At 54.7% G+C, this 22181-nt stretch overlaps 9 protein-coding genes across 9 annotated transcripts; 3 read left to right on the forward strand and 6 right to left on the reverse strand.

Annotated features, from left to right (window-relative positions):
* Positions 1-563: 563 nt before the first annotated feature.
* On the reverse strand, positions 564-2084 carry ColSpa_10388 (aryl hydrocarbon receptor nuclear translocator; the record flags this gene model as incomplete). The annotated part of the gene is made up of 3 exons (XM_049276600.1): positions 564-585; positions 612-1678; positions 1845-2084. 3 exons carry the CDS (start codon positions 2082-2084, stop codon positions 564-566), a joined length of 1329 nt encoding a protein of 442 aa, XP_049132557.1.
* Positions 2085-3069: 985 nt separating this feature from the next.
* On the reverse strand, positions 3070-3361 carry ColSpa_10389 (uncharacterized protein; the record flags this gene model as incomplete). The annotated part of the gene is given in 2 exon segments (XM_049276601.1): positions 3070-3305; positions 3325-3361. The coding sequence occupies 2 exon segments, from the start codon at positions 3359-3361 to the stop codon at positions 3070-3072; spliced, it is 273 nt and encodes a 90-aa protein (XP_049132558.1).
* A 5318-nt stretch (positions 3362-8679) lies between these two features.
* ColSpa_10390 (uncharacterized protein) lies at positions 8680-9249 on the forward strand (the record flags this gene model as incomplete). The annotated part of the gene is made up of 4 exons (XM_049276602.1): positions 8680-8694; positions 8786-8830; positions 9042-9167; positions 9232-9249. The coding sequence occupies 4 exons, from the start codon at positions 8680-8682 to the stop codon at positions 9247-9249; spliced, it is 204 nt and encodes a 67-aa protein (XP_049132559.1).
* A 647-nt stretch (positions 9250-9896) lies between these two features.
* On the forward strand, positions 9897-10541 carry ColSpa_10391 (uncharacterized protein; the record flags this gene model as incomplete). Its single annotated transcript, XM_049276603.1, has 1 exon — positions 9897-10541. The coding sequence occupies one exon, from the start codon at positions 9897-9899 to the stop codon at positions 10539-10541; it is 645 nt and encodes a 214-aa protein (XP_049132560.1).
* A 127-nt stretch (positions 10542-10668) lies between these two features.
* On the reverse strand, positions 10669-11922 carry ColSpa_10392 (uncharacterized protein; the record flags this gene model as incomplete). The annotated part of the gene is made up of 1 exon (XM_049276604.1): positions 10669-11922. One exon carries the CDS (start codon positions 11920-11922, stop codon positions 10669-10671), a length of 1254 nt encoding a protein of 417 aa, XP_049132561.1.
* An 883-nt stretch (positions 11923-12805) lies between these two features.
* Positions 12806-13673, reverse strand: ColSpa_10393 (NADH-ubiquinone oxidoreductase 29. subunit, mitochondrial; the record flags this gene model as incomplete). The annotated part of the gene is made up of 4 exons (XM_049276605.1): positions 12806-12872; positions 12935-13039; positions 13118-13519; positions 13552-13673. 4 exons carry the CDS (start codon positions 13671-13673, stop codon positions 12806-12808), a joined length of 696 nt encoding a protein of 231 aa, XP_049132562.1.
* Positions 13674-14559: 886 nt separating this feature from the next.
* Positions 14560-15788, reverse strand: ColSpa_10394 (protein GVP36; the record flags this gene model as incomplete). The annotated part of the gene is made up of 5 exons (XM_049276606.1): positions 14560-14721; positions 14778-15378; positions 15441-15523; positions 15595-15676; positions 15757-15788. 5 exons carry the CDS (start codon positions 15786-15788, stop codon positions 14560-14562), a joined length of 960 nt encoding a protein of 319 aa, XP_049132563.1.
* A 707-nt stretch (positions 15789-16495) lies between these two features.
* On the reverse strand, positions 16496-18616 carry ColSpa_10395 (amino-acid acetyltransferase, mitochondrial; the record flags this gene model as incomplete). Its single annotated transcript, XM_049276607.1, has 3 exons — positions 16496-18283; positions 18337-18498; positions 18572-18616. The coding sequence occupies 3 exons, from the start codon at positions 18614-18616 to the stop codon at positions 16496-16498; spliced, it is 1995 nt and encodes a 664-aa protein (XP_049132564.1).
* Positions 18617-20063: 1447 nt separating this feature from the next.
* On the forward strand, positions 20064-21057 carry ColSpa_10396 (putative oxidoreductase YfjR; the record flags this gene model as incomplete). Its single annotated transcript, XM_049276608.1, has 2 exons — positions 20064-20108; positions 20179-21057. The coding sequence occupies 2 exons, from the start codon at positions 20064-20066 to the stop codon at positions 21055-21057; spliced, it is 924 nt and encodes a 307-aa protein (XP_049132565.1).
* Between the last annotated feature and the right edge of the window lie 1124 nt (positions 21058-22181).

The raw sequence follows: 22181 nt of genomic DNA on the forward strand, positions 1-22181 counted from the left end.
ACAATGTTCGCCCATCTATCGTTCTCTCAGTTTGTCGGGTTCTCGGACTACTGCCACGGGTAGCGATAGCCTTGAGACGGCCCATGGTTTCCAGCCGGGTTGTTTGGACCATGGTTGGAATGTCCATTGGAGTCCCCGTTTGCGTGTCCGTTTGAATGACCATTAGAATATCCGTTGGCATGCCTTTGGCCATTGTACGGCGGTGGAGTCTCGCCCCACGATTGATCCTGTAACGTTGACTGATGCCCAAAGCCATGTGGCTGCTGTTGGTGTTGTTGATGGTGCTGCTGTTGGTATAGTTGGTGATGACCGTGGTGGTTATGGTGAGCATGATTTTGCTGATACTGCGTATGCTGTTGATGCTGATGGTCTCGATGATGGCTGTTGTTGGCGAAGGGGTCGAACGCGGACGTGTAAGCAGGCTGTAGGCCAGGCCAGGTGGGCGGCGCTGGCTGTGAATAGATGTAGTTGCCCATGCCGCTTTGGGGGCGTGGCCATATCCTGCCGTCGCGCCGTGAGAGTATGGCTGCTGATACGATGTTGAGCCCAAATTCTTTTCCTTATCATAATTCGCCCAACGACGGACTGCCTGGTTCTCCGGTCCGAGATACGAGGCACTTCCAGCGCTCGGGTCCCAGACAGGTAGCCCGTCAGGCTGGGCTTGATCACGCGGTAATCCTCGCGTGTACGTGGCGAGGTTGCCATTGATTCCCACCAGCGCCCACGCAAAAACAGCAACGTCTCTGATGGAGTTCATGAGGTGGTCGACTGGTGGACCTCCAGCCGTCATCACATTGTCGCGCAGAGGCATGTACTGTGGCATGAGAGGAGGCCTAAACGTGTAGAGCGCTTCCTGTGGGACTTGAGGCCGAATCGGATATTGGCCCCAAGGCGCAGCGAATAGACCGTTGGTATAAGTTGGCACGACCAGTGGCGCATGAGGCGCCGGAATCGGGGGACGCGCCTTGCGGATCACGACAACGAGGCCGTCCGACGTGCAGGACACGACAGCCTCCAGCTCAAAGGCCGCGGGCGGCTCTCGACGACGGTTTCTCGGACGGTCAGCAGGCGCGGATGGCTGGGCTGCCGCGCCATCGACGGACGGAGCTGAAGAGGCCGCAGTCTGCTGCGTCCCACTGCTCGAACCCGAAGCATTCGTGGTCGCTGTGTTTGTCGTGGAACTGTGATGTGACATCTCTGGCCGGGTCTGGTCCTCTTGCTTAATCTGAGTGTCATCTTCGTCGATGTCCATTCGACCATCAAGCTGATCGTCGAGTTGAACGCCGCCACCATCCGAATCACTCGAGTTCCCGCTCTGGTGTTCCTCATCATCCTCGTTATCGAAGTCCTCGGGCCGGCGCGGATCTCTATACCAGAATCTTAGGTAGGCAATCGAGTCGTTGGCCTTTGCACTCTCGAGACACCGGATGGCATCCGGCAGACAGTTCTCCTGGATGCACTCGTAAAAGCTCTTGTCCTTGATCTGGTCTGGTCGGACACCGAGGATGGAAGACACGGCATTGGTTGCAAACATGACAGTCAGGGTGCGAGTGAACCTATTCAAGATAAGGGCTGCGCGAGGCTCGCGCTCGACGGGAGGCATCCTGAATTTGGGCGACAGATGCTCCAGCATGTGGTAGCGGGGGTCTCGGGGAGAGCTCGAGAAAAGTCGACGGATCTGGGGGGCTTCAACAGCTCGTCCTGGTTGTGAGTTAGCATAAAGTGGCCTGTGAGTTAAGAGATGAGAATGCCTGCTTACTATCGCTCTTTTCGCCACGCCGATAGATACTGGTGCAAGCGACCAAAACATCATGGACTACAGTAAAGCAGCACTCACAGCTCACCCACTGGCCGTCGCGCGACATGATGCGAACATAGTGAAGCACGGCGGCCTTATCCAGTAGGACGCCGCGACTGTGAACAGAACGAGCGAAAGGCACCTCGTCGGGGTGAAAGAAGTCAAAGCATGACTTCCCCTGTACCTCCTGAGGGGTATAACCCAGTATGTCGAAGACTGAGTCAGACACGAACAGAATAGCAGCGCTGGGGTCCGTGGAATGAATCGTCATAAACGTTTGCTCCATTGCAAACAACTGTTGGGCTCGTAGCAGTAAGGACAAGGTTTGGGGTATATGTCTGTCTGGCTAGCCGCAATCACACCCGTTTCTCCGCGCCTTGTCCGGAAGCTTGACTAGCTGCTATTAGACAGGTAGAGTTTTGGAAAGCGGTTGAATAAGCAGCCTGTTAGAACCGCAGCACTGCGTGGTGCCGTACTGGTAGATGTTTCCTCGATGACGACAGCCGTTCGAGGAAGTCGGCTTGGACTGGACGTTCGTTCTTCGAGGAACTGATACTTGTAGTACGCGCCCGATTGTTGACGTTAGTCACGGACTGCGCTGTTTCCTTGAGGGCAAAAGGCCGGCAGTCTCACAAAAATGGCGTGCTGATAAAGTGACCAGGGCAGTGACAGGCCGTGGTGGAATTAGGAATAGCTGAGGGTAGCGGTTATGTGCAGTGCCTAGGTGAATATGTGTCGTACACGCAATTATGAGCAGTACGAGTGAGGACAGACCGGGGTATGTTCCACTGCCTGTGGCGACCAAGAGCGATTATTGCAGGCCACAAAGAGCAGACTGCGGAATTGGGGGAATTGGGATATGCTGTCGGAACTTTCTTGCAGGCTTTCGGTGCGAAGAGGGCGCAGTCTGTTGAAAAACGAGACCCCTGGCGGCAACAGCGGCGGGATTTGTTAGTGCTCGGTGGAGACGAGAGCGTTGCAGTGCTTTGGTTCAAATGCCAGAATTCCTGACGTAGTTGAAGTAAAGGCAAGGCACTCGGACGTTGAACGAGGGTTGGGCTGGATATCAAAAAGAAGGGAAAAGAGTTGACTCGCTTCCACAAGGTAATGGTAAAACGACAACTAGACTGTGAAATACCGTTGTTAGGTCCGGGATTGTGGGAGAGATGGCAAGAACAAAACACCTAATAGTGTAGTAACGGCTGAGATGAGAAGAAGGAGGGTTCGGGGGGTGCAGCGCGGCGCAAATGGCGGAGGAGACGAGCATCTTTTTATGACAGCTCGTTGGGTTGTTGAAGGACGAAAGGCGACGGCGGCGGCGGCGGCGGCGGGGACGACGTCCAGGACTGGTCTGTGACGGCACCGCACCGCACCGCAGCCCACCAGTTGCAGCCCTCCTCCTCCTCCTCCTCCTCCTCCCCCTTCTCCTCCAAGCTCCAAGCTCCAAGGGCCCCCAGCCAGCGGCTTCGAACAACGGATGCGGATAGGGCAAGGTTGGTGAGGAGAACTGACAGGGCCCAGCTAACAAGGGCCCCAGATGATGCAGCCCAGGGACCCCTCCATCTTGCAGCAAGCCCGACCTGCGACTGTGACGGCGACTTTCGACCTTGGACTGCTAACCCCCGACAGCTGAACCAACCGGTGCGTGTGTGTGTGTGTGTGTGTGTGTGTGTGTGTGTGTGTGTGTCTGTGTGTCTGTGTGTCTGCGAGCGTGCGTGTACATAAGAAAAAGTAGCTGTCTAGTCTCTGAAATCCGTCGCGCTGGAGGTGGGCTTGTCGCTGGTCCGTGAACCGTCCACCGATCCAACTTTTGCCCAGCCAGGGCCGTCTGTGTTAACACATTGCTTTGCCTTGCTTTGCTTTGCCAGGGCTTAGAGCCAGGGTCGTGATCGCCTTCTCGCATCAGGCAGAGGGGCAGATGCAGAGCAATACTGATCCTAAGACACATTAGAAACATGGGCAGTTGGGATAGCTTTTCTCCCACGCTCCGCAGAAGACGACATCTCACTCCTTCGCCTGCATGTCAATCTATGCTGCAACGGGACACATACGGCACCAGTAAAGCTCACTAGTAACGGTTCGGCCATTTAGCTCATGTCCCTATCGTCCTTGCTGCTCGACGACCAAGGTGCTTGATTGAACCTCGTCCCGCGCAACTCAAGGCCGAACCTCTTGTGAATCTTGTCCATCGACCAGGTATGTTGTGAGGTGAGACTGGGCACGCAGTATACGAAATAGCGCACAAATCGCCCGTGTACAGGTCCCAACACACTCGATGATTGATGTACATGTACTACATGTGAAAGCACATATACACTACATGTGCACTACCGCTCTTGTTGATGGAGAACGACAACCAATGTCCAATGTGCAATCGACGTTGACAGCGGGGCAAGACACTCTGCAGCCATGCCTGTTCCCTGCTCTTAATACGCGGCGGTTTTTGCTTTTGGCCCGTGTTGGGACTGTAGGCCGTGCAGCAGCACAACGCCGTATCGATAGATGACGATCCATCATGGACCAATCTGCTTCCAGAAAGACAGAGATGAAGAGCTGGTAACCTAATCTGGACAAGACGAGACAAGAAAAGAATACACCAACCTTCGTACTGGAATACAGTGATATCACGTCCATGCTGGTCCCTTCGGAGAATCCTGCCCATGCTCAACCGATGCCTGATGAGTCTTGATTCAACGTTACACACTCTACCAGGGTGGGGAGGCCAATTTGCCTCCCATACCCCCTTGAAGCTGCTTCGGCCTGAGGGAACGAATAGTAACCCGAAAGTGATTCAAATATCTGGGGACGCCCAGATGAGATGATTGCTCAAAGTGGCATCTACTTCTACGGCCATGACACCTGACCTCTGAGTTTGCTATTGACGGACTCGTCTGGGTCTCTTGACCAAAGGCACCCTCATTCTTGTATCGCCCTCGACGAGTGACGGGCACCAGTGGTGTGCCGTGTCGGTCTACAGTTCATTCGCTGACGGTTGTGTGTCCGACTGTAACACTTGTCACTCGAGGGCTTAAAGGCTAGTCAATCAGATCACCAGCATTGAGACAAAGCCGTTTGCCAACATGTCCTTGCTCAAATGAAACCCTTGTCATAGGCTCCCGGATACAACACCCGCGCAATGTGCATTGAGCATCGACATCGAGATATGCGGCGGTTGTCTGTCAACAGCTGCCGGTGGGGCGTACGCAGTTCGGAGAAGATGGGATGTCGAAGTGTGCCGTTGCGGACGTGGATGGTGGACAACAGCCACCGGTACCTGCGTACGCATAGGTGCGGATGGAAGCGTACCATAGTATGCGGATACTCAGTGACGCAATATTGGTGCCGCTCTTCGGATTAGACTGACGAGAAGTTAGAGATTGCTTTTGACGACTTCAAGGTTCTGAGATGTTGCTCATGAAGCCGAGGCCTGACAATTGTCGGGGTGATGGCTCCCGGCTGAATTGCGGCATCTTGTCCGACACTATCGTCGGACATTAACGGGTTGGACTGCCGATGCGTCGCTAAGTATTGTGTTTCATGTCACGGAGATACACACGCCAGAAACGCGGTGCTGTAGACGAGAAATGTTCTGCCATCAATCCTTCCAATTCGGAACATCCAATAATCATTTCAAGGAGTGTAGACGAACGGGCTGCTGCTCCAGGGCCTAGCTCCCCACCTCTTCCAGAGCCCATGTCCATGATACCGAGACCAGGCCTGGGGTCTGGGGATCTCGCAGGGGGTCAGCGGGCAGCTCCCTTCTTGTTTGGGTAGGGCTTGCGAGACAGCGGCCCTTTATCCCAATTCGAACTGACGGCCGACGGGCCTTGCAGGACAGACAAGCCCAATTCTTTACCCAAGCTCCTATTTCTGGTGTTTGCTCTTTCTCCTCAGTTTTTGCAAGGCAGGCTGCCCGTCAACGGGAGTGAGAAAGGCTAAAATGGCGTTCGTGTGGGTTGAGTATCCGCGCAGGGGCGACGCTACGCTCTGCTTGGCATAGCTTGATGTCTGATTTCAGTTGACAGCTGTGAAGACATCGTTACCCGGTTCACCAGTTGGGATCTGCTGCCAGGGTCCCCGAGCAAGCAAGAGCAGTCGCAGTTTCCCCGTCTCATCTCTCCGAGCTGCACCTTGCTCATGTATTACAGAGTTCCAACCTCGTTGTCCCTGTCCGATGCTGGGTGTTAACTAGAGAGGTACTCATCTGGAGTATCCGCAGTCTTTGAATAGATGCCTGGACGACGTGTACCACTCCGGCATGTTCGTGGATCCATAACAGTGAACAGGCCTCTTGGAAAGCCATATTGCTGCACTGCCCTAGATGGCATGGCAAAGGCGACCGTCGTCGGGTCGGGATAAGCGGGAGCTTCTCGATGTGGGAGTATTAGAGGCGTCCGAAGTGCCTGACTCTTGCGCCTCGTATCATCTAAGAAGCCGGGTCCTGTTCTTCCCTCTTCACGGGTCGAAGAGATGGATTGGCCCAAGAGACCGAACAGGGTCGCTTCGACATACCTTTGTGGAAGTGAACTGCATCTAGACGTGGACGCCGATGTCGCGGTCCCGGGTCACAGAGGGGTCGTGCGGCTAATTTGCAGATGCCCAGCAGCCCATGTTGACCACTATTGTAACAGTACACAGAGTGCGGCTCACGGACGACGACCCGCGGTGGGACAGGATTATTGGCAGTTGGCGGAGCCCCATTCCAAGGCGTGGCTTGCGTGGAGCATGCGGCGTAGAACAGGCGCTGGAAGCGTGGTATTAGCAGACAGGGCCATAACGAAGTATCGAAAGACGGATACGGTTGAAGGGCGATACTGGTATGCCGTGATGGATTGCTGGCATCGAGAGTCGACGATTGGACGTGATGGGGATTTGGCTGCGACGAGGGTCTGTGAGTCTAGTGATCCGGTCATTTCTCACATCCGTAGCTGACGTATTCCCACGCCTTGTGCCATGGTTATGGTGTTCAAGATGCTAGGTCCGGAAGGATCGTCGTATTGAAATTTGGCAGGCAGGGACGGGCTGGCGTTGAAGTTTGAAGGCGGTGATAAGAGAGAGTCGTCTTGTTACTCATGCGTCGGTGAGAAGTGATGCAGCCTGGGGGTGCAGTCGGTCATGTGTATCACCAATCCTTTCCTTGCCAGGTTGCCCGACGGACTATCTCAGGGCTGTCCGGCAGGAGTTACAGGCTCCGCTCGGGACGGCGTCATGTTGCCTGTTTGCAAGGTTGCAGACAATGTCTCCGGTCATGTAGGTTGGTTGGTGGTTTGCGCATGCAATCGAAGGAGGGAGGGTTTTGGCTACCTACCACGGTTAACCTCGTTCTGCAGAAAAACATGCACTGGACGGTGCGCCTTCCGAGGTAACCCACTGTCCCTGAAGATCCGGATTGCTACCTACATATTGCAGTGGTTTACTCTATAGTGGTCCACAGTCTGGCCAGGACTGCGTTGGCCGAGCAGACAAACTGCGCAGGGCCACCAACAATGAAGGGGACGGCCGAGAGACACAGACGGACAACCTTCTGTGCCAATGTGTCCGTCTATGGCTTTGCTGCGCTGTTAACGTTGCCGCTCCAGAAATCCAAAGCAGGGCCTGTCTGTGATGACCAGCATCCAGGGCGCCCATGCTGAAGCTGTTTGCCGCGAGGCTACTTGCCCGCCGGCAGTGACATTCGTACGGACGTTTACGTTCGGTTTCACAGGGCCCGGCAGAGGCTGCTGTTGCCTTGAGAGTTGCTTCCTGTATATCCTCCAGGGGTGTCTGGTCTGTGTGACACTACGGGTAAGCTGCGAAGAATCCACGAAGAGGTAACTACACTGCATGTTGTGTTGCCTCTAGTGTATTCGAGCTTGCATAGCAAAGGAGATACTGCAAGCTAAAGTAGTGTAGGTAGCTCAGGGAGAAGCGGCGGGTCCCGTCGTGGGATTGATGTCGTACGGCCCCATTTGGTGTTGGCGCACCGTTGCAGGCGTTGCCGGCCCCATTTGCCATTCTGTCCCTTGATTCAGGCAGGCACTGAACAAACGGGTCACAGGAGGGAGGTGGACGCTAAGGAGGCTAAGCGTTCCTCCACCAGAATGGAACTTGGCCCGGCCCAGGCAAACCCCATTTCCCGCCAACCCCGACGGGAACAACTAAAAAAAGAAAAAAAAAAAAAAAACCTGCAACTCATTGGTCTACCTAAGACTGCAACTCAGCCATTGCCACTCTTGGCTCAACCCCGTCTGCAATACTGCATCTTGGAAAGTCGTCTTCGTCTGGTTACCCGCCTTGCATCCACTGTCTGACCGCAACCTTCGGCTCCAGCCAATTGACTCTACCACTTACACCTTCTCAGCCCTTGCTCACCGGCCTGCCGCCTCAGGCTACTGTGATCCCATCTCAACGCGTCTTGTGTTTCCTTCCTTGTCTCATACCCACCGCCGCGCACTACTTGGGACCCTCTCCGCCTGCCGCTGTCAAATCTTAGCTTGCAGACAAAAAAGGGTGGTATCACTGCAGAAAGAGAGCAATTGGCCCAGCACTCGGACCGGGGTCGCACTCATCGTATCCTCCGATCTCCGACCTCAGTCTCAACCGTCTCGATTCTGCCATGGCCCCCATTTCCGTCCCGACCCCTTATGACTTTCCAAGACTAAGAGTGTCGGTCCATCTTGAGGTACGTGTGTGTCAAGCTACGCCAATCCATGGTGGCCGAGGCCCCTCCTATTACTGTTATCCCACCTCTCCATGAACCTCCCTCCAGCTGGATGAATGTCGGTAAAAGACGCACAAATGCATGAATCCAGCAGCAACCACAAGCAATACGTGTCTTGGCGTAATTCCACTTGTCTCCTGCTAACATTGTCTACAGGATGACACCAGATACCTCGCTCAAGATGACCCCGTGCCTGGTAAGCTCGACGGTCAATACTCCACTGGTTCAGACCGAATCTAATGCACTTTTGCTTAGAGTTCTTCGACGTCAAATTCTGTCCCTATCAGCCACTAGATGCGAGCTCCGTTTTTGCTGCTGTCAGCAAAAAGCATGTAAGTCTCTCCCAAAACGCCGCTTACCACCGGGCCCCTCTTCGGCCCAGACGTAAACTCATTCTTGTCGTTAGATAGTTGTTTGCCGTTTGACGGCAACCGCAGATGACTCTAATCCTTGCGAGATAATCAGCATAATTCGGGATGACGATGTACGTTACCCACAGTAACCATCTGCCCATACGGCCCTTGATGACTGACTCAAGTGCAGACCGAGGCTAGAAACTATTACTGCACTTGGACTAGAGATGCAGAGACGGGAAGGCCACTCCTGTGCTATGGCGGCGAGGATGCCAAGATCAAGATTTACGACATCGTTGAGAACAAGCTTGTTAACGTAGGTGTGGAAAACCACACAATCCCCCGCTGGACGTTTTGCTCACATCTCACCTAGTGTTTAGTCGGTCATGGAGGAGTAAGCTTTGCCTCGATTTTCGTAAAGAGGAGTCGCGCTGATGAAACGGCAGGATGTTTGCGATGTGGTCACCTCGCCCATCGACCCCTTGATCATCGCCTCGTGTTCCGATGACACTACAGTCCGTATATGGAGTCTGGACCCGAAGCATGAGAAACAGCCATGCCTGTGTATTCTTGGTGGCGAGGGTCACTATTGGAACTTGCTCACACTGGTCTGTTCAGAATCGTCCTTTTTAATACAGCCGCGAGCCTGTGGCTAACATGAGCGGATAAGGCTTGGCATGACACTGGCCGTTACATCCTCTCAGCCGGTCACGATCAGATAATCAACTTGGTAAGGACCCTCTCTCAATCGGACGCTGTCTTGTAAAACTGACGAAACGGGCAGTGGACGGTGCCAGACCTCCCAACTGAGCCAACCGACCGTCCAGTCGAGGTTCACTACCCGCACTTTTCTACGTCTGAGGTGCACAGCAGTCTCGTAGACTGGTAGGTGTTCTACACAAGAAACAGCCACAACAACAAGCTTACGTCCCTTAGCGTTTCCTTTTTCGGTGACTACATCCTATCCCGAGCTTGCCACGACGATGTCATCGTCCTGTGGAAGATCGAAGGTTTCTCGTCCCAGGACCCGCCCCCGCCGCAGTCCATGGCCCCGACCACCATCAATCCGGCCAACCTTACCCGATCTGCTTTCAACCCAGGAGTCTCGGCGGAATGCCCTGCCCCCTACACCCGTCTGATCGAGTTCCAGACCCCCGGATGCGGCCCGCAGTTCTTCATGCGGTTTAAACTGCATTTCGTCCCTGACCAACATCCCGTCTTGGCTTTCTGTAACGCCAGCGGCAAGATCTATTTCTGGGACTTTGAGCAGATTACCGGCTTCCACCACTACGTCAACGCTCTCAGGAGGCCGAGGCGAGACGGCGAGGAGCCTGTGTCGAAGCCGAACTGGCTCAATGCCATCACCCACAGGAGCACCGGCAACGCCAAGTCGGGGCTGACCGTCCGGGAGAGGAAGGCGGCGGACAAGGTCCATCGCACAGAACTCGAGCAGGCACCTGAGCTGAAGGGCCAGTTCAACCAGGAGACACTGGACATGTGGAACGGTAAATACAGCGTGAGCAACCCTCAAGTGCCTCTAAAGCCCCATAAGATAGAGAACTGTGGCGCATCGACGTTTGTGGGTAGACAGGTGGCGTGGAGTCCGGGAGGCCAGTGGTGTGTCGTTGTGGGCAGCTCCAACTTCGCTCTGGTGCTGCAGAGATGGGCGCCTTCCAAAAAGGAGGGGTGAGAGGGAGAAAGGCTACGAGGCATATCGTGCCTGCCGGCGAAAACGAAGGGACGTGGGCTTTTTTTTTTGGTTTTATTTTGTCGGCTCTTGACGTCTCAACCATTTAGAAAAACGCCGACGACCACTTCTAGATAGCCGTGCGGTACTCTCGGATGGGAAGCGACGAGAAAACTGGCAAGATGGGGCCGTCGTCGTGTCCGGCGGGTGCGAGCATATCCTGAATAAACACATCGGGCTTTCCGCCGTGCTCCACCATCCTCTGAAAGCTGCTGCGCGCGTTGTTCCTCTCGGCATCACGCCGTATCCTCGCCTCGGCCATCTGACCCTCCGTGTCCGTGTATGCCGGGATGAGCAAGTCACCAATGTACAACGACACCATCCCCCGTAACCGCAGCAGCTCGTGGTTATGTGAAAACGGCCGGTCCTCGAGCAAGTCGTCCATGCGGCCCGCCACCTCGCGCATCGCATCCAGCGTCCGCAGGCGGATCTGGTCCCTCGCCTGGCGCTGCCGTCGGTCCCGCGCATCAGGCTGCCAGACGGGCGCCTTGAAGTCGGCGTCGTCCATCATCATGCCGTCGCCGAGCGACGAGGGCTCCTGCCAAGAGTCGTCCTCCCAGTCCTCGGCTTCGCGCTCCGACCGCCGCAGATACGATGCGTGCTGCGTGTGTATCTGGAACACCTCGTAGCTCAGCAGCGCGGGCCAGAAGTCGACGGCCGAGACGGCGCCGCGGTACTTGAAGTTGTACGGGTAGCGCTGAATGAGGTCCTGGAAGTACTCGCGCACACGGGGAACGTTCGACGCAGGGTATGCTTTCCCTCCTTCTGGCCCGTCGTTTGCGGCGTCGGTGAGCGGGCCGCCGCCCTCGCGCATGAGGATCTCGGCGCCGAGGGCCCAGTAGCTGTTCCGCCTGATGTCGACCGGCTTCCCGTGGACGTGGGACCTCACGAGAATGCCAAAGGCGCGCTTGGCGTTTGACACGTCACCATTGTCGAGGAACCCGTAGATGGCGCGGACCAAGGGCCGGAACGGCGACTTCTCGGAGGCGTACTTGGCCTTGGGTTCCCCATCCCTCTTCCTCCTTCTCCGCTTTCCATCATCATCGTCCGAGTCTTCCCCCTCATCCTGACCGCCATCTTCGTTCACGTCGCTGCTTTCCAGGTCTTTGGCAGTGGCGATGGGTCCCCGTCGGCTCGGCGCATCCGGGTCCTGCCACGCGCGGTGCGGGAACCTGGGCTGCATCCGCGAGGGAGGCTGGTCCGTCTCCGCCAGACCGGCAAGGCGGAGCTGGCGCAGAACGGAGGGCGTGTGGCTGAGAGGGTTGATGGAGTCGCTGGGAAGTTGGGACCCGTAGTGAGTGTCTTGGCTGTCGCCCATGGACATGGCTGAGGCAGACCTCTTGCGGCTAGAAGCTGGTCGGCTCATGGTCGCCTTCCACCGTTCACAACCGGAAGCGATGACGATGAAGAAATTTCAATGGGGTGTTAATACTGATTGTATGACGAGATACGAACTGTAACAGTGGGATATCGTGCGTTGTTCTGTTGTGTTTCGCGCGCGAACTAGAAGTGAGTCTGGGTCGTCGGTGTAAGCTGTAAGGTGTGAGACGCAGTGGGTAAGGATTCGGTGAAAAACGAAGTGGGACCCTCTCTGCCTCGGTCTGCTTTGGTCAAGTTGCACGGCTACTTTGACTGCCCAACTACTTTTGAGGCCTGCTATTATTAAACTGCTCGGGAATACTTGGTACGTTTGGTCCTTGGGTCAATAGCGTGGAACTTATCCCAGGCGTCTCTCTAATCCTTTTTCTTGCTCAAGGTAACTTCATTCAAGGTTTATTCTACCGTGCTCCCCAAGAGGCGGGCGGGTGAGGTCACCCAGCGTTAGGCGTGCACGCTTTTATGTTACCCGACAAAGAAGTCGACCGCTTTTCAATATTAAGAGGCCTCTATGGTGACATGTTGTCTCGCGATATAGTTTTCGTGTAAGCCAAGTCTTACTATTGCGAGAGATAATGGTGCAGTCTATGTCTCCTTATGTCAGAAGACGAGCGGAAATAGTCACGAAAGGTTTTGAGAGCGCGTCCCTTTCGCGCGCTCGTGTTAAATATAGAGCCACGTCAACTACAAGGGATATATAACCCGCACACACTCAACAACTCAACAGCCAACGCGGAGAAGCAACAGCTCAATGTGTCTTGGTCATCACAGTCGCCTAATATACACTGTCTATAACGCGCAGACTACTTTTCTGCAGTAGGTGGCCCAGCTTACGCAGAGTTGCGTTCAAAGTAGGTCCATTGGCCTTCGACGGGCTTCTCCTCCAAGTCCTCCCATCTGTTCAGAAACTGTTAGTACGCGCGGGGCCTAGGGGGCTGAGAAAAAGGGTAGAAACGTACACCTTGGCCTGCGTCATCACGTCCACGAGCTTCAGCTCGCTCTCGGCGACCTGGATAACCTCCTCGATGAGGCCAGCTCCAATCTTGTTCTCCAGTTCGGAAATCCTATGGGCGCGCAAAACCGGTTAGTATGCATGCCATGCCATTGAGCCCCGTTCCCCACTGGTAGATCCGTAAACATACTGGTCGGCCGTCAACTGCGGCTCAGACTCCCACTGGACCTTGGCGATGTCGTTCAGATCCTTGCGGTCGGCGAGCAGCTGGTGGTCCTTTCGCTCAGCCTCGGTGCGCGGACCCTCGAGAGTGCCGCCCTCGTCCTTCTCGCCATCCCACTCCTCGACGCGGACGTCCTTGGCGTCGTGCTGAGTAGCAACGACGAACGTTCGGTTGCCCAGTTTCACTGTCCGGGCACCGCTGCCGTCGACGCGGCCGCTAACGAGGCGGAACTGTTCGGGCTTCTCCTTCATAATCTGCTCGGCCTTCTTCTCCCACTCGGCGTATCCAGGGGGTACCGTGGCTTCGACGAGTCCGAGGCGGTGCTTCGTAAGGGCTTCGACAGATTGGCGGTATAGAGAGGACTCGGGACTGTCTTGAGCTTCTCGAGGGTAGTGCCGTACAGGTACAGCAGCGTCGACCGGGGACTGTTGTGCGTCCAGAGGCCGGTGAGGCCTGTCGGGGTGCCGGCTTCGAGATAACGAGCAGGCTTGACGCCCGCGAGCAGGCGAAATGTCCTTCGCATGATTGCGGTATCAATTGGCTCGAATTCGGGTAACGGCGTTGGGGGGATTGAGCTGTGGAGCGTGAGGTCGGGAGCTGCGCTCGCAATGGCAACGGTCGCTTTGATTTCATTGACCAGTAGATTTCCTTACATAAGTCAGCGTGTTCAAGTCACGTGACCCAGCGCCATGACGCAGAAATTAACAGAATACAGGTAGACACGCGATGACTAGGTAGGTTCCCGCTGTCAAACGCCAGCCACTGAACGACTGGTATGAAAAAGTATTAGGGCGGCTCGTGGCCGCTCTTAGAAATCAAAGAACTTTTATACTTAGCCTTTGCAAGTGTGCACCACTAAGATCGGAGCGCTGCTTCAACGTGATCAAGCCGCCTCACTTTCACTGAATCAGGTCAGGCGATGTATACCCATTCGGAAGTTATGCAATTGGATATCCAATCACCGAATGTAACATCATTTGGACCTCGCAAGACACGAAAAGAGCTATATATTCGTAGGTCGTGGAAAGAAACATGAATGGACGTGAACCAAGGCGCCTTCATCCCTGCTTTCCAGTCGTCGGGCGGAGATGCGAAGTGTTCCTAGCAGCCACCAAACGCTACACAGAACGATGAAGGGCCGTTCTATGTGGGGGAAATGGTGTGTAGTAGAGGCGGTCCCGCCAGATTGGCGGCAACTCAAGAAATAACCTTTCCTCCAACCTTCAAAGTACTCTAGTTACCGAAGTTCGACGCTTCAAGACATCAAACGGATCTAGGCGTGAAGAAGCTGCCAGCACAGTGGTGGTGATTTTGAAGAACGTGACACTCAATGGAGTTGCTTAAGAAGCGTTCTCACGGCTCTTGCGGTAGCTGGCCTGAAATGACGGCGTCAGCAAGGACGGGGCTTGTTAAACATCGAAGGTCGAGGCGCGACTAACCTCTTGCTCAACCTGCAGACCATCCACAACGGGAGCAAGCTCGCTCAGGATCTCGTAAGCCCTCTTGTGGTACTCGATCTGAGCAGCAATCAGGTCGGCAAGGTTGCGAAGGGGCTCAGGGGTATCAAGGACCTGTCTTGTATGTTAGCAGCGATTACGATGCGAACTAGGAGACTATGTCCACATACGTTCTTCATGACGCCGACAGCCTCCTCAGTCTGCGTGACGAACTCGTCCTCGGCCTTCTCGATCTCTTCCTGCGCCTCGGGGCTCAGCTCCTGAGACTGAGGCTCGTCCGGACGGGGAGAACCGGGGCCAATCTTCCAGGTGGTACCGTGGGCGCGGGCCTTGACGGCATCAAGGGTCAAGCGCGACTTCTCGACGTTTTGGCGGGCACGAGTAGCGAACTTGAGGTTGGTGTTTAGGGTGGTGTTCCAGCCAGCAAGGAACCGGCTCTGGATCTGGGCATCCTGGGCCATGCGGGCCTCGCCGACGCGCTCCATGGCCAAGGCATACTTCTCGAGGGCCGTAGCCAAGGGGTCCTCTCCTGCACCAGTGTGCTGCTGGTGCAACACCTGGCTGCTAGACAGACTGGCTCTGGCGATGGCATGGTTGAAGGTCTTGGGCTGGGGCTTCGCGGTGGGAGGGGCAGTCAGGGCGGCCTGGGCCTCAGCGGGAGAGGCGGCGGAAGAAAGGAGAGTGACCTTCTCGCTGACGGTGCGACCGAGATCCTGGAAGGTCTCCTTGATGTTGGGAGGGTAATCATAGGCCTCGTTCGAATATTGTGAGCTTCACGTATTGGTGTTAGTGATGGATTATTGGTTTTGGGGTAGTCGCTGGGAGAAACCCACGTCACAGCCAACATCTTCTGATGGACCTGCTTGAGAGCATCAACTCGCTTCTCGAGGTCGATGTAGTCGGGAGGGAGCTGGGTCTGTTCAGATCATAACGGTTAGCTTCTTTCGTCAAGGAACTGGTAATCGATTGGCGTCAGAGGTGCCGTACCTTGTCCTCGGCTTGACCGAGCTGCTCCTTGGTGTACTGAAAGGTACGAGAGGCGAAGGGGGTAATGGAGGCCCCGAAGGAACTGTGGTTGAGGGTTATTCGTCAGCCTGAAAGCACCCCTCGAGATAGCCCATTCAAAGGGTACACAGCGACACGACATACGTAATGTTCTTGCCAAAGTTCTTGAAATCCATCTTTGCGACAGTCCTGGACGAAGTCTGAAGATGTAAAGCAATGCGAATCGATCGCAGCGGAAAGTCGGCACCTGAGACGTGCCTGTTGAGAGGATGGTGGTGGGTTGTAGATGCGGAAGTTCTGCTTCGTATCGTACCTGCGATCAGCTAGAGCAAGGTAGACAAGTATCCAGTATCTTAAATTGGCTGCACAGCAACGTTCAGTATGCTGTCACAAGCTATCCAGGGGCAGCTGGACCAGCCAAGCCAGCACCGGGAACACTGGAATGGTGCACAAGGCACGTGATGTGTGGAGAAACCAAGCCAAGTACCTAAGGTACACTAGGTACTCCCTCCATTCCCACCCCCCGTTACTTGTAGTGCAATTCGAAGTTGTGCATGCACAATCCACCACGCGACAAACAGTTCTGCTCCTCCTGCCCATTTTCAAACGCTGATCATCATTCTGGGGATGCGATTCATATCCAAGCAAGACTGTGGCTCTCACAACAAGTCCCAAAACAGCCAAGTGGGAGCAACACAATCCACCCCTACAGCATTAGGTGTATGGGTGCATCTTGGTCACTTGTTCCGCTCCCCTCAGTCGTAACCATCCACTATGCTCGTAAAACCAGACATCAATTTCTCTTTAGTTGTCTTCTTCCCAGTCCTATTGACCTGGGCGTTGCTTAAATAACAGAACGCGGAAGTTCTCGTCTACACCTGTCTTAGTCTGGTGGCCTTGAATCTGCCCACGATGGCTCAATGTTGCGGCAAACATCCTCGTAATCCAGCAACTTCGGATCGCTTAGTGGCAGATAAGGAGTTGTCCAGAACATTGTCCAGTTGGTGTCCTTCAGCTTCCACGTTCCCAATGACCTTTCGAAATACCACTTGTTGACGGGGTTATCTTGTCGACTACGCCAACAGACACCCTCTGGGAAACAGCCCCTCACCATGGCGTTGAAAACTACGTCAGCAACACCGCCGCTGCCCTGTCGACTTTTGAGGACGGCAAACTTGTCTAGATACGGAACGAGGCGTCCCGTCTTGTATGCCGTCTCCTCGTCCAACCCGAACGGCCTCTCCCACGTCAGGATCGCCCCGCCTTCGTATTCTCCGGCAATTATGATGCCAGCCAGATTCTCATTGACACGCTCCAAATAATGTTGAACGTCCAACTCACGGTTGAAGGAATCGTTGATCAGATGAACCAGTCGTGGCAGGTCTATGCAGGTGTCCGTGAGCCTCAAGCGTGGGCCTCCCGGACGCGGTGGCAGCCAGGCACTAATTGTAGGATCAGGGTACACTGTAAGAGGCATCCCGCGTTTGAGCAAAGTTGCCACGTGTGTTTCGCCGGATACTGCATCGGCCTTCTTCCCTGAACGCACCCGCTCGAGGGGCAGTGATGACGAGAAGACGGGTTTGTCCGTCAGGAGGTTGTGGATCAAAGGGTTTTGCCTGTTACGCGTTGTAACCCTGGTGAATTCCTGGATGGGCTTGTTCGCTGCAGCAGAAGGGGTGCTGATGATGGCCGAAGACGTCGATGGCAGCATGGCAAGCACCTTCCTCGACAAGTCAAGGTTGCGGGCATGGATCCGCCGTGCATCTTCCGGAACTTTGTCTCGTGCCGCCTCCGACCCCGAAGGATGTGTAAGCCCATACATAATGCCTTCGAATTCCTGCTCGAGATTGATGTATCGATGGCAAGAGTCATCGTGCGCGTCAGATAGAGGCGTGCCTCCGACTGGGTCCAGAATGATGACCTTCTCAACCGAGGCAACCCAGGCGCCTGGACTGTGACTAGAGTCTGGCGACCCCATTGCGTGCTCAGAAGCATTGGGCTGAAGCCCGCAAAAGTATTTGGTAAGCGCTATAATAGTTTCATCAGCATCAACCACGTCAATGCTCTTCATATCGTGCGCCATAGTGACTGGAGGCACGACTACGATAGCGTTATCCCGTAGAGCTCGTAGCAAAATATGTGGGTGCTGGACGTAAACGCCAGACGGCATAAAGCCCTGGGTTTGAGGCGTCTGTGACTGAGCCTCGGCAACGCATTGGTCAAGCAAAATGCAGCCCGGTTCGCCAAAGACCTCGACGGCTTGCTGAACCCGCCATGATTGTTCACGGAGGAGCTTTCGGTTCGAGGCTGACCCTCCATCCAGAACAATGAGACTCACAAGACCGAGTTTTCTGAGCTGGGTCAAAGTCTTGGCCATGGCACTCAGCATTTCGTCGTCAATCTCCTGCGGAAGGCGTATTTTGACAATGGCCAAGTTGATGGGCTCATCAAGGGGAACGGTAGTCTCGGTCTTGGTATCACTACCCTGGATGAACTTTGGCGCCTGATTGACAACCCGGATGGACGAATAAGTCTGGTCAGGTGGTTCTTGCAGCTCGTTTGCCTTGCGGTTCTTGGGCGCGCCTTCACCCGACTGAGGGGCGTATTTCTGAAGATATCCCTTGGCATCACGACGGGTAGCTGATGCCTCTAGAACGGATACAATGAAGTCCTAAAGGTGGAGTTAGAAGTAGGTAGCAGAAACTTGTCAGAATGGATGATTACCCTGTCTTCTGCTCGTTTTTTCTCCCGGGCTTTGGAGCTCGAAGAGTGGCGGACTGCCGAGAGTGCATTTTGCAAGGCTTCTTCTTGGCGCGTGCCTCCTAACCGCGGGCGGTGGTAAAGTCTGCAATCAGGAGGACTACATGAGTCGAGAGCAAACGGTGCCTGGAAGGAGTTGCGTAAGCTCATTTGCTGCGACTCTAGAGGATATCGTAACGGTAGAAGATGCAACACATACCCTCGCAACCAGGTTGCTCGCTTGTTTCAATGCAGGAGCCCGCATCTTACCCACAGCAGTGGAAAACTACAGAGCATACCAAAACAGTCGTTCGTCCTTAAATGACGGTACAACTCAATCTGGTGTAAGTAGAGCGTAGCCGCCAATGCGATGGGGAGCCAGCCAAGACTCATTCAACTCCTATCTTTTTTTTTGGCGGTGAGACCCAACCCAGTCGTGAGCGTTGAAGTAGGTTGAAATCTGGTGCTTGAGTTCCCGGCCCGTTGGAGGCAGCGCTTTAAGAAGGGGGAAGGGTCAAAGCCCAGCCATTTCTTCAGACGGCCATGCAGATGACCGTCAGTCTGCCTTGGAATCTGCTCGAGCTCAGAGATGAATCAGTTGTCAAAAAATGAGCTTTGGTGAAAGTTGGAGACGGTGACGAAGGGAAAGACGCGGGCTGGGGACCTTGAAGAAGAGCACGAACTGCAACCCGCCCTGTTCCCCCCGAACCAGGGAATTTCCGCTTTGTGAGTCAAACCAACCTACCAAAGGGCGTACTGATAAGGCGATAAGGCAAGAAACGTCCCCATCATGGGGCCGCCATCGGCGACCGTGTTGTATCACCGTAGCACCGAGGCGAATTATCGGCCAAGTGTAAAGGTAGACCAAGACTTGACAGTGATCACAGAATGTCTCGAAAACACTCAGGATTTATGCCTCACAGCGTTTTCCAGTTGCGCTCGCATACGAGCTGGAAAACAGCTCAAACATGTGACGAACAGCAAACTAGTCTCTAAGCGGCTACTTGCGGTTGGTTGATGGGTGTGTTCTGAACGACTTACATACACTGACTGGGTTCGCAACCAACAGGACCTATGTAGCAAGCATCGGTTTCTAAGTCTGCGGCCTTGGCTTCCAAAGACCAACTGCAAGGACGGGAGCTGCCACAGCCAGCAGGTTGGCTGCCTGAAATAACTGACATCTCGGCACTCATGGTGCAGAAGCTGAGATCATGAAAGAGAGCGATGTGTAATACGTAGGCCCTACCAATCCGCTAAAAATGCAAAGCGGAGTACTATGCAGATACGCAACTATGCGTATAGGTAATTGCCGTTGTTGTTGCCGTTTCCCCTCCATACGTGCCCATCCATACCTACTCGTTGGATTTGCAGTATCTCCGTATGTTGTTTAACACAGGCCGTCGATGGATATGCACAGATGACCCCGCTTCTCTTTGCAGCACATCGGCCGTTGTCGTCACCCTGTGAAACTTACCTGAGCTGCTTACCTTACGGGTATTCCGGGTGTCAATGCCGCTTACCAAGTTACTTACCTCATTGAGCTTCGTCTTAAGGAGCGTTTCTACTCGGATTTTCCATGCCTGGCTCTTGTGCTCTCTCAACTTTCCACCCCTTCTTCAACTCCAAGTTCCGAGTAGCTGAAGCTGCTCTCTTTCTCATATCTCTGACGTTTTTACTCTGACCCTGATTGCCACTCATCACACATTTACACAATGGCTCCAAGGCTTCTTTGGATCGGCCTCGGTAACATTGGAAGGGTGAGCCTCCCCCACCTCTAATTTGGTCAGTTCCCACACCATTCAAGGCACGGAAGCTTACCTGGCGTAGGGTATGTGTAAGAACCTGGTAGAGAAGTCTGACTTGGACCAACCGCTCCTCATCTATAACCGCACCGCTAAACGAGCGACGGAACTGAGTCAAAGCTTGCCCGCGGGCAAGACAGAGGTCGCTCAGTTGCTTGGAGACGCCATCACCAAAGCTGACATCATCTTCACGTGCGTCGCCAACGACCAGGCAGTAAAGGAGGTCTTCGCAACGGCAGTAGAGCACGACCTGAAGGGCAAAGTCTTTGTAGAGTGCTCGACCATTGCCCCGGGTGCTACTGAGGCCGCCGCGAAGTCGGTTCTGGACAAGGGCGCTGAATTCATTTGTGCCCCTGTCTTTGGTGCGCCTGCCATGGTGGCTGCTGGTAACGCGACCTTGGTGCTGGCAGGCCCTAAGGCTTCAATTGAGAAGATCCGGCCATATGTCGACGCCATGGCAGCTCGCGAGATCAACATGGCCGATGAGCCGTACCACAAGGCCTCGACGTTGAAGGTGCTGGGAAACACTGTCATACTGGGCATGGTCGAGCAATTGGCAGAAACATATGTGGCTGCCGAGAAGAGCGGGCTTGGAACTGGCTACGTCAAGCAGTTTGTTGATGCTCTCTTCGGTGGGAGTCCGTACCCTGCGTATTCGGTACGCATGTTGGAGGGTGACTACTATAAGAGAAAAGAGCCGCTATTCGCGGTTGATCTGGCGCGGAAGGATGCAGGTCATGCCATTGCCATCGCCAAAGCTGCTGGCACGCGCCTGCCTAACATTGAAACCGCCGACAAACACCTCCAGATTGTAAAGGAGCACGCAGGACCGTCTGGTGACATGGCTGGCATTTATGGCGCCGTGAGAAAGGAAGCTGGTCTCAAATTTGAAAATGACTCTTGAATAGATTTGCGATGTAGAACAACTCAGCCGAGTTCTCAAAATTGTAGGACATCCGGGCGGAATAGGGTAAAGCAGGAATAACTCCTCGTCTTTCCCTTCGCCTTCATCTGCCTGACACAATTCCCTTCGTCCCCGAGAGTTCAGTCTGCCCCATCGACTTTTCTGTTCGTCCGTGCACCAACTGGGATAGCAGTGAGATACACTCGACGAACAGAGGGGACTCAAAAGTACGGGTAAACCAAGATGTTGTGCCTGACTTCTGCTTGACAAGTGCGCGCGTTTCTGTATTCGAGACGGAGAATGTGAAGGCAGGAACACCAAGCGATGACAGAGCGCGTGGGGCTGTGCATGACTAAGCAAGCATTGACGTTCGTCCTCTTGGGCCTTGCGTCAGCCACACTGTCCTTGGCACTGTATCGACAGCTGCACCCACTGTCGACATCCAACCTCTCAGCCTTCCTGCCGACGACAGGAGTAAACGACAAAGCGGCACGACAGCACCATCGCGAAGCTCGGTACACTTGCACACCCCAACGTAAAACCACATCTTGGAATCGAACATCGAAATGGCGCAAGGGTTCGTCTACCCCGTATCCACCTGTTCGACGGGCGGAATGCTGACGCGAGGGACAATAGGTACAGCATCTTCATCGGCCTCGTCGTCGTTGTGGTGATGGGCGCTGGCGCATGGTTCTTGTCGCCCAAGGGCGATACTCAGATGTAGGTTCTATCCCGTGGGATACAAGTCACGATAGAGCCCAATCGGGCCTCACATTTCTATGTGGCACTGCTAACGCCAATGCCAGCATCTGGAGGTCGTCCCTCCTCCTGGCCCTCGCATGCTGCTACCTCATGTGGGCTATCACGTTCCTCGCCCAACTCCACCCTTTGATCGAGCCCAAACGCAGCAACCTTCGAGAAAGCGCCGTGCACCACTGATGAATACCTCGAGGCGATGGCGGCCGAAGGACCGCGATGGGATACCGATGTACTATTACCGACTTTACACAACTACAACCTCATATGGACGGCGTTAGGGACTTGCGGGGATTCTGTCATAGAGGCTTGCTGCCGGCCGTCGAGGGTGTTGCCACGGGTTTTCCAGGCCAGATGACGATAACTGA

This window comes from Colletotrichum spaethianum (assembly GCF_022836535.1).
Source record: "Colletotrichum spaethianum MAFF 239500 DNA, contig35, whole genome shotgun sequence".
Lineage (NCBI taxonomy): Eukaryota > Fungi > Ascomycota > Sordariomycetes > Glomerellales > Glomerellaceae > Colletotrichum > Colletotrichum spaethianum.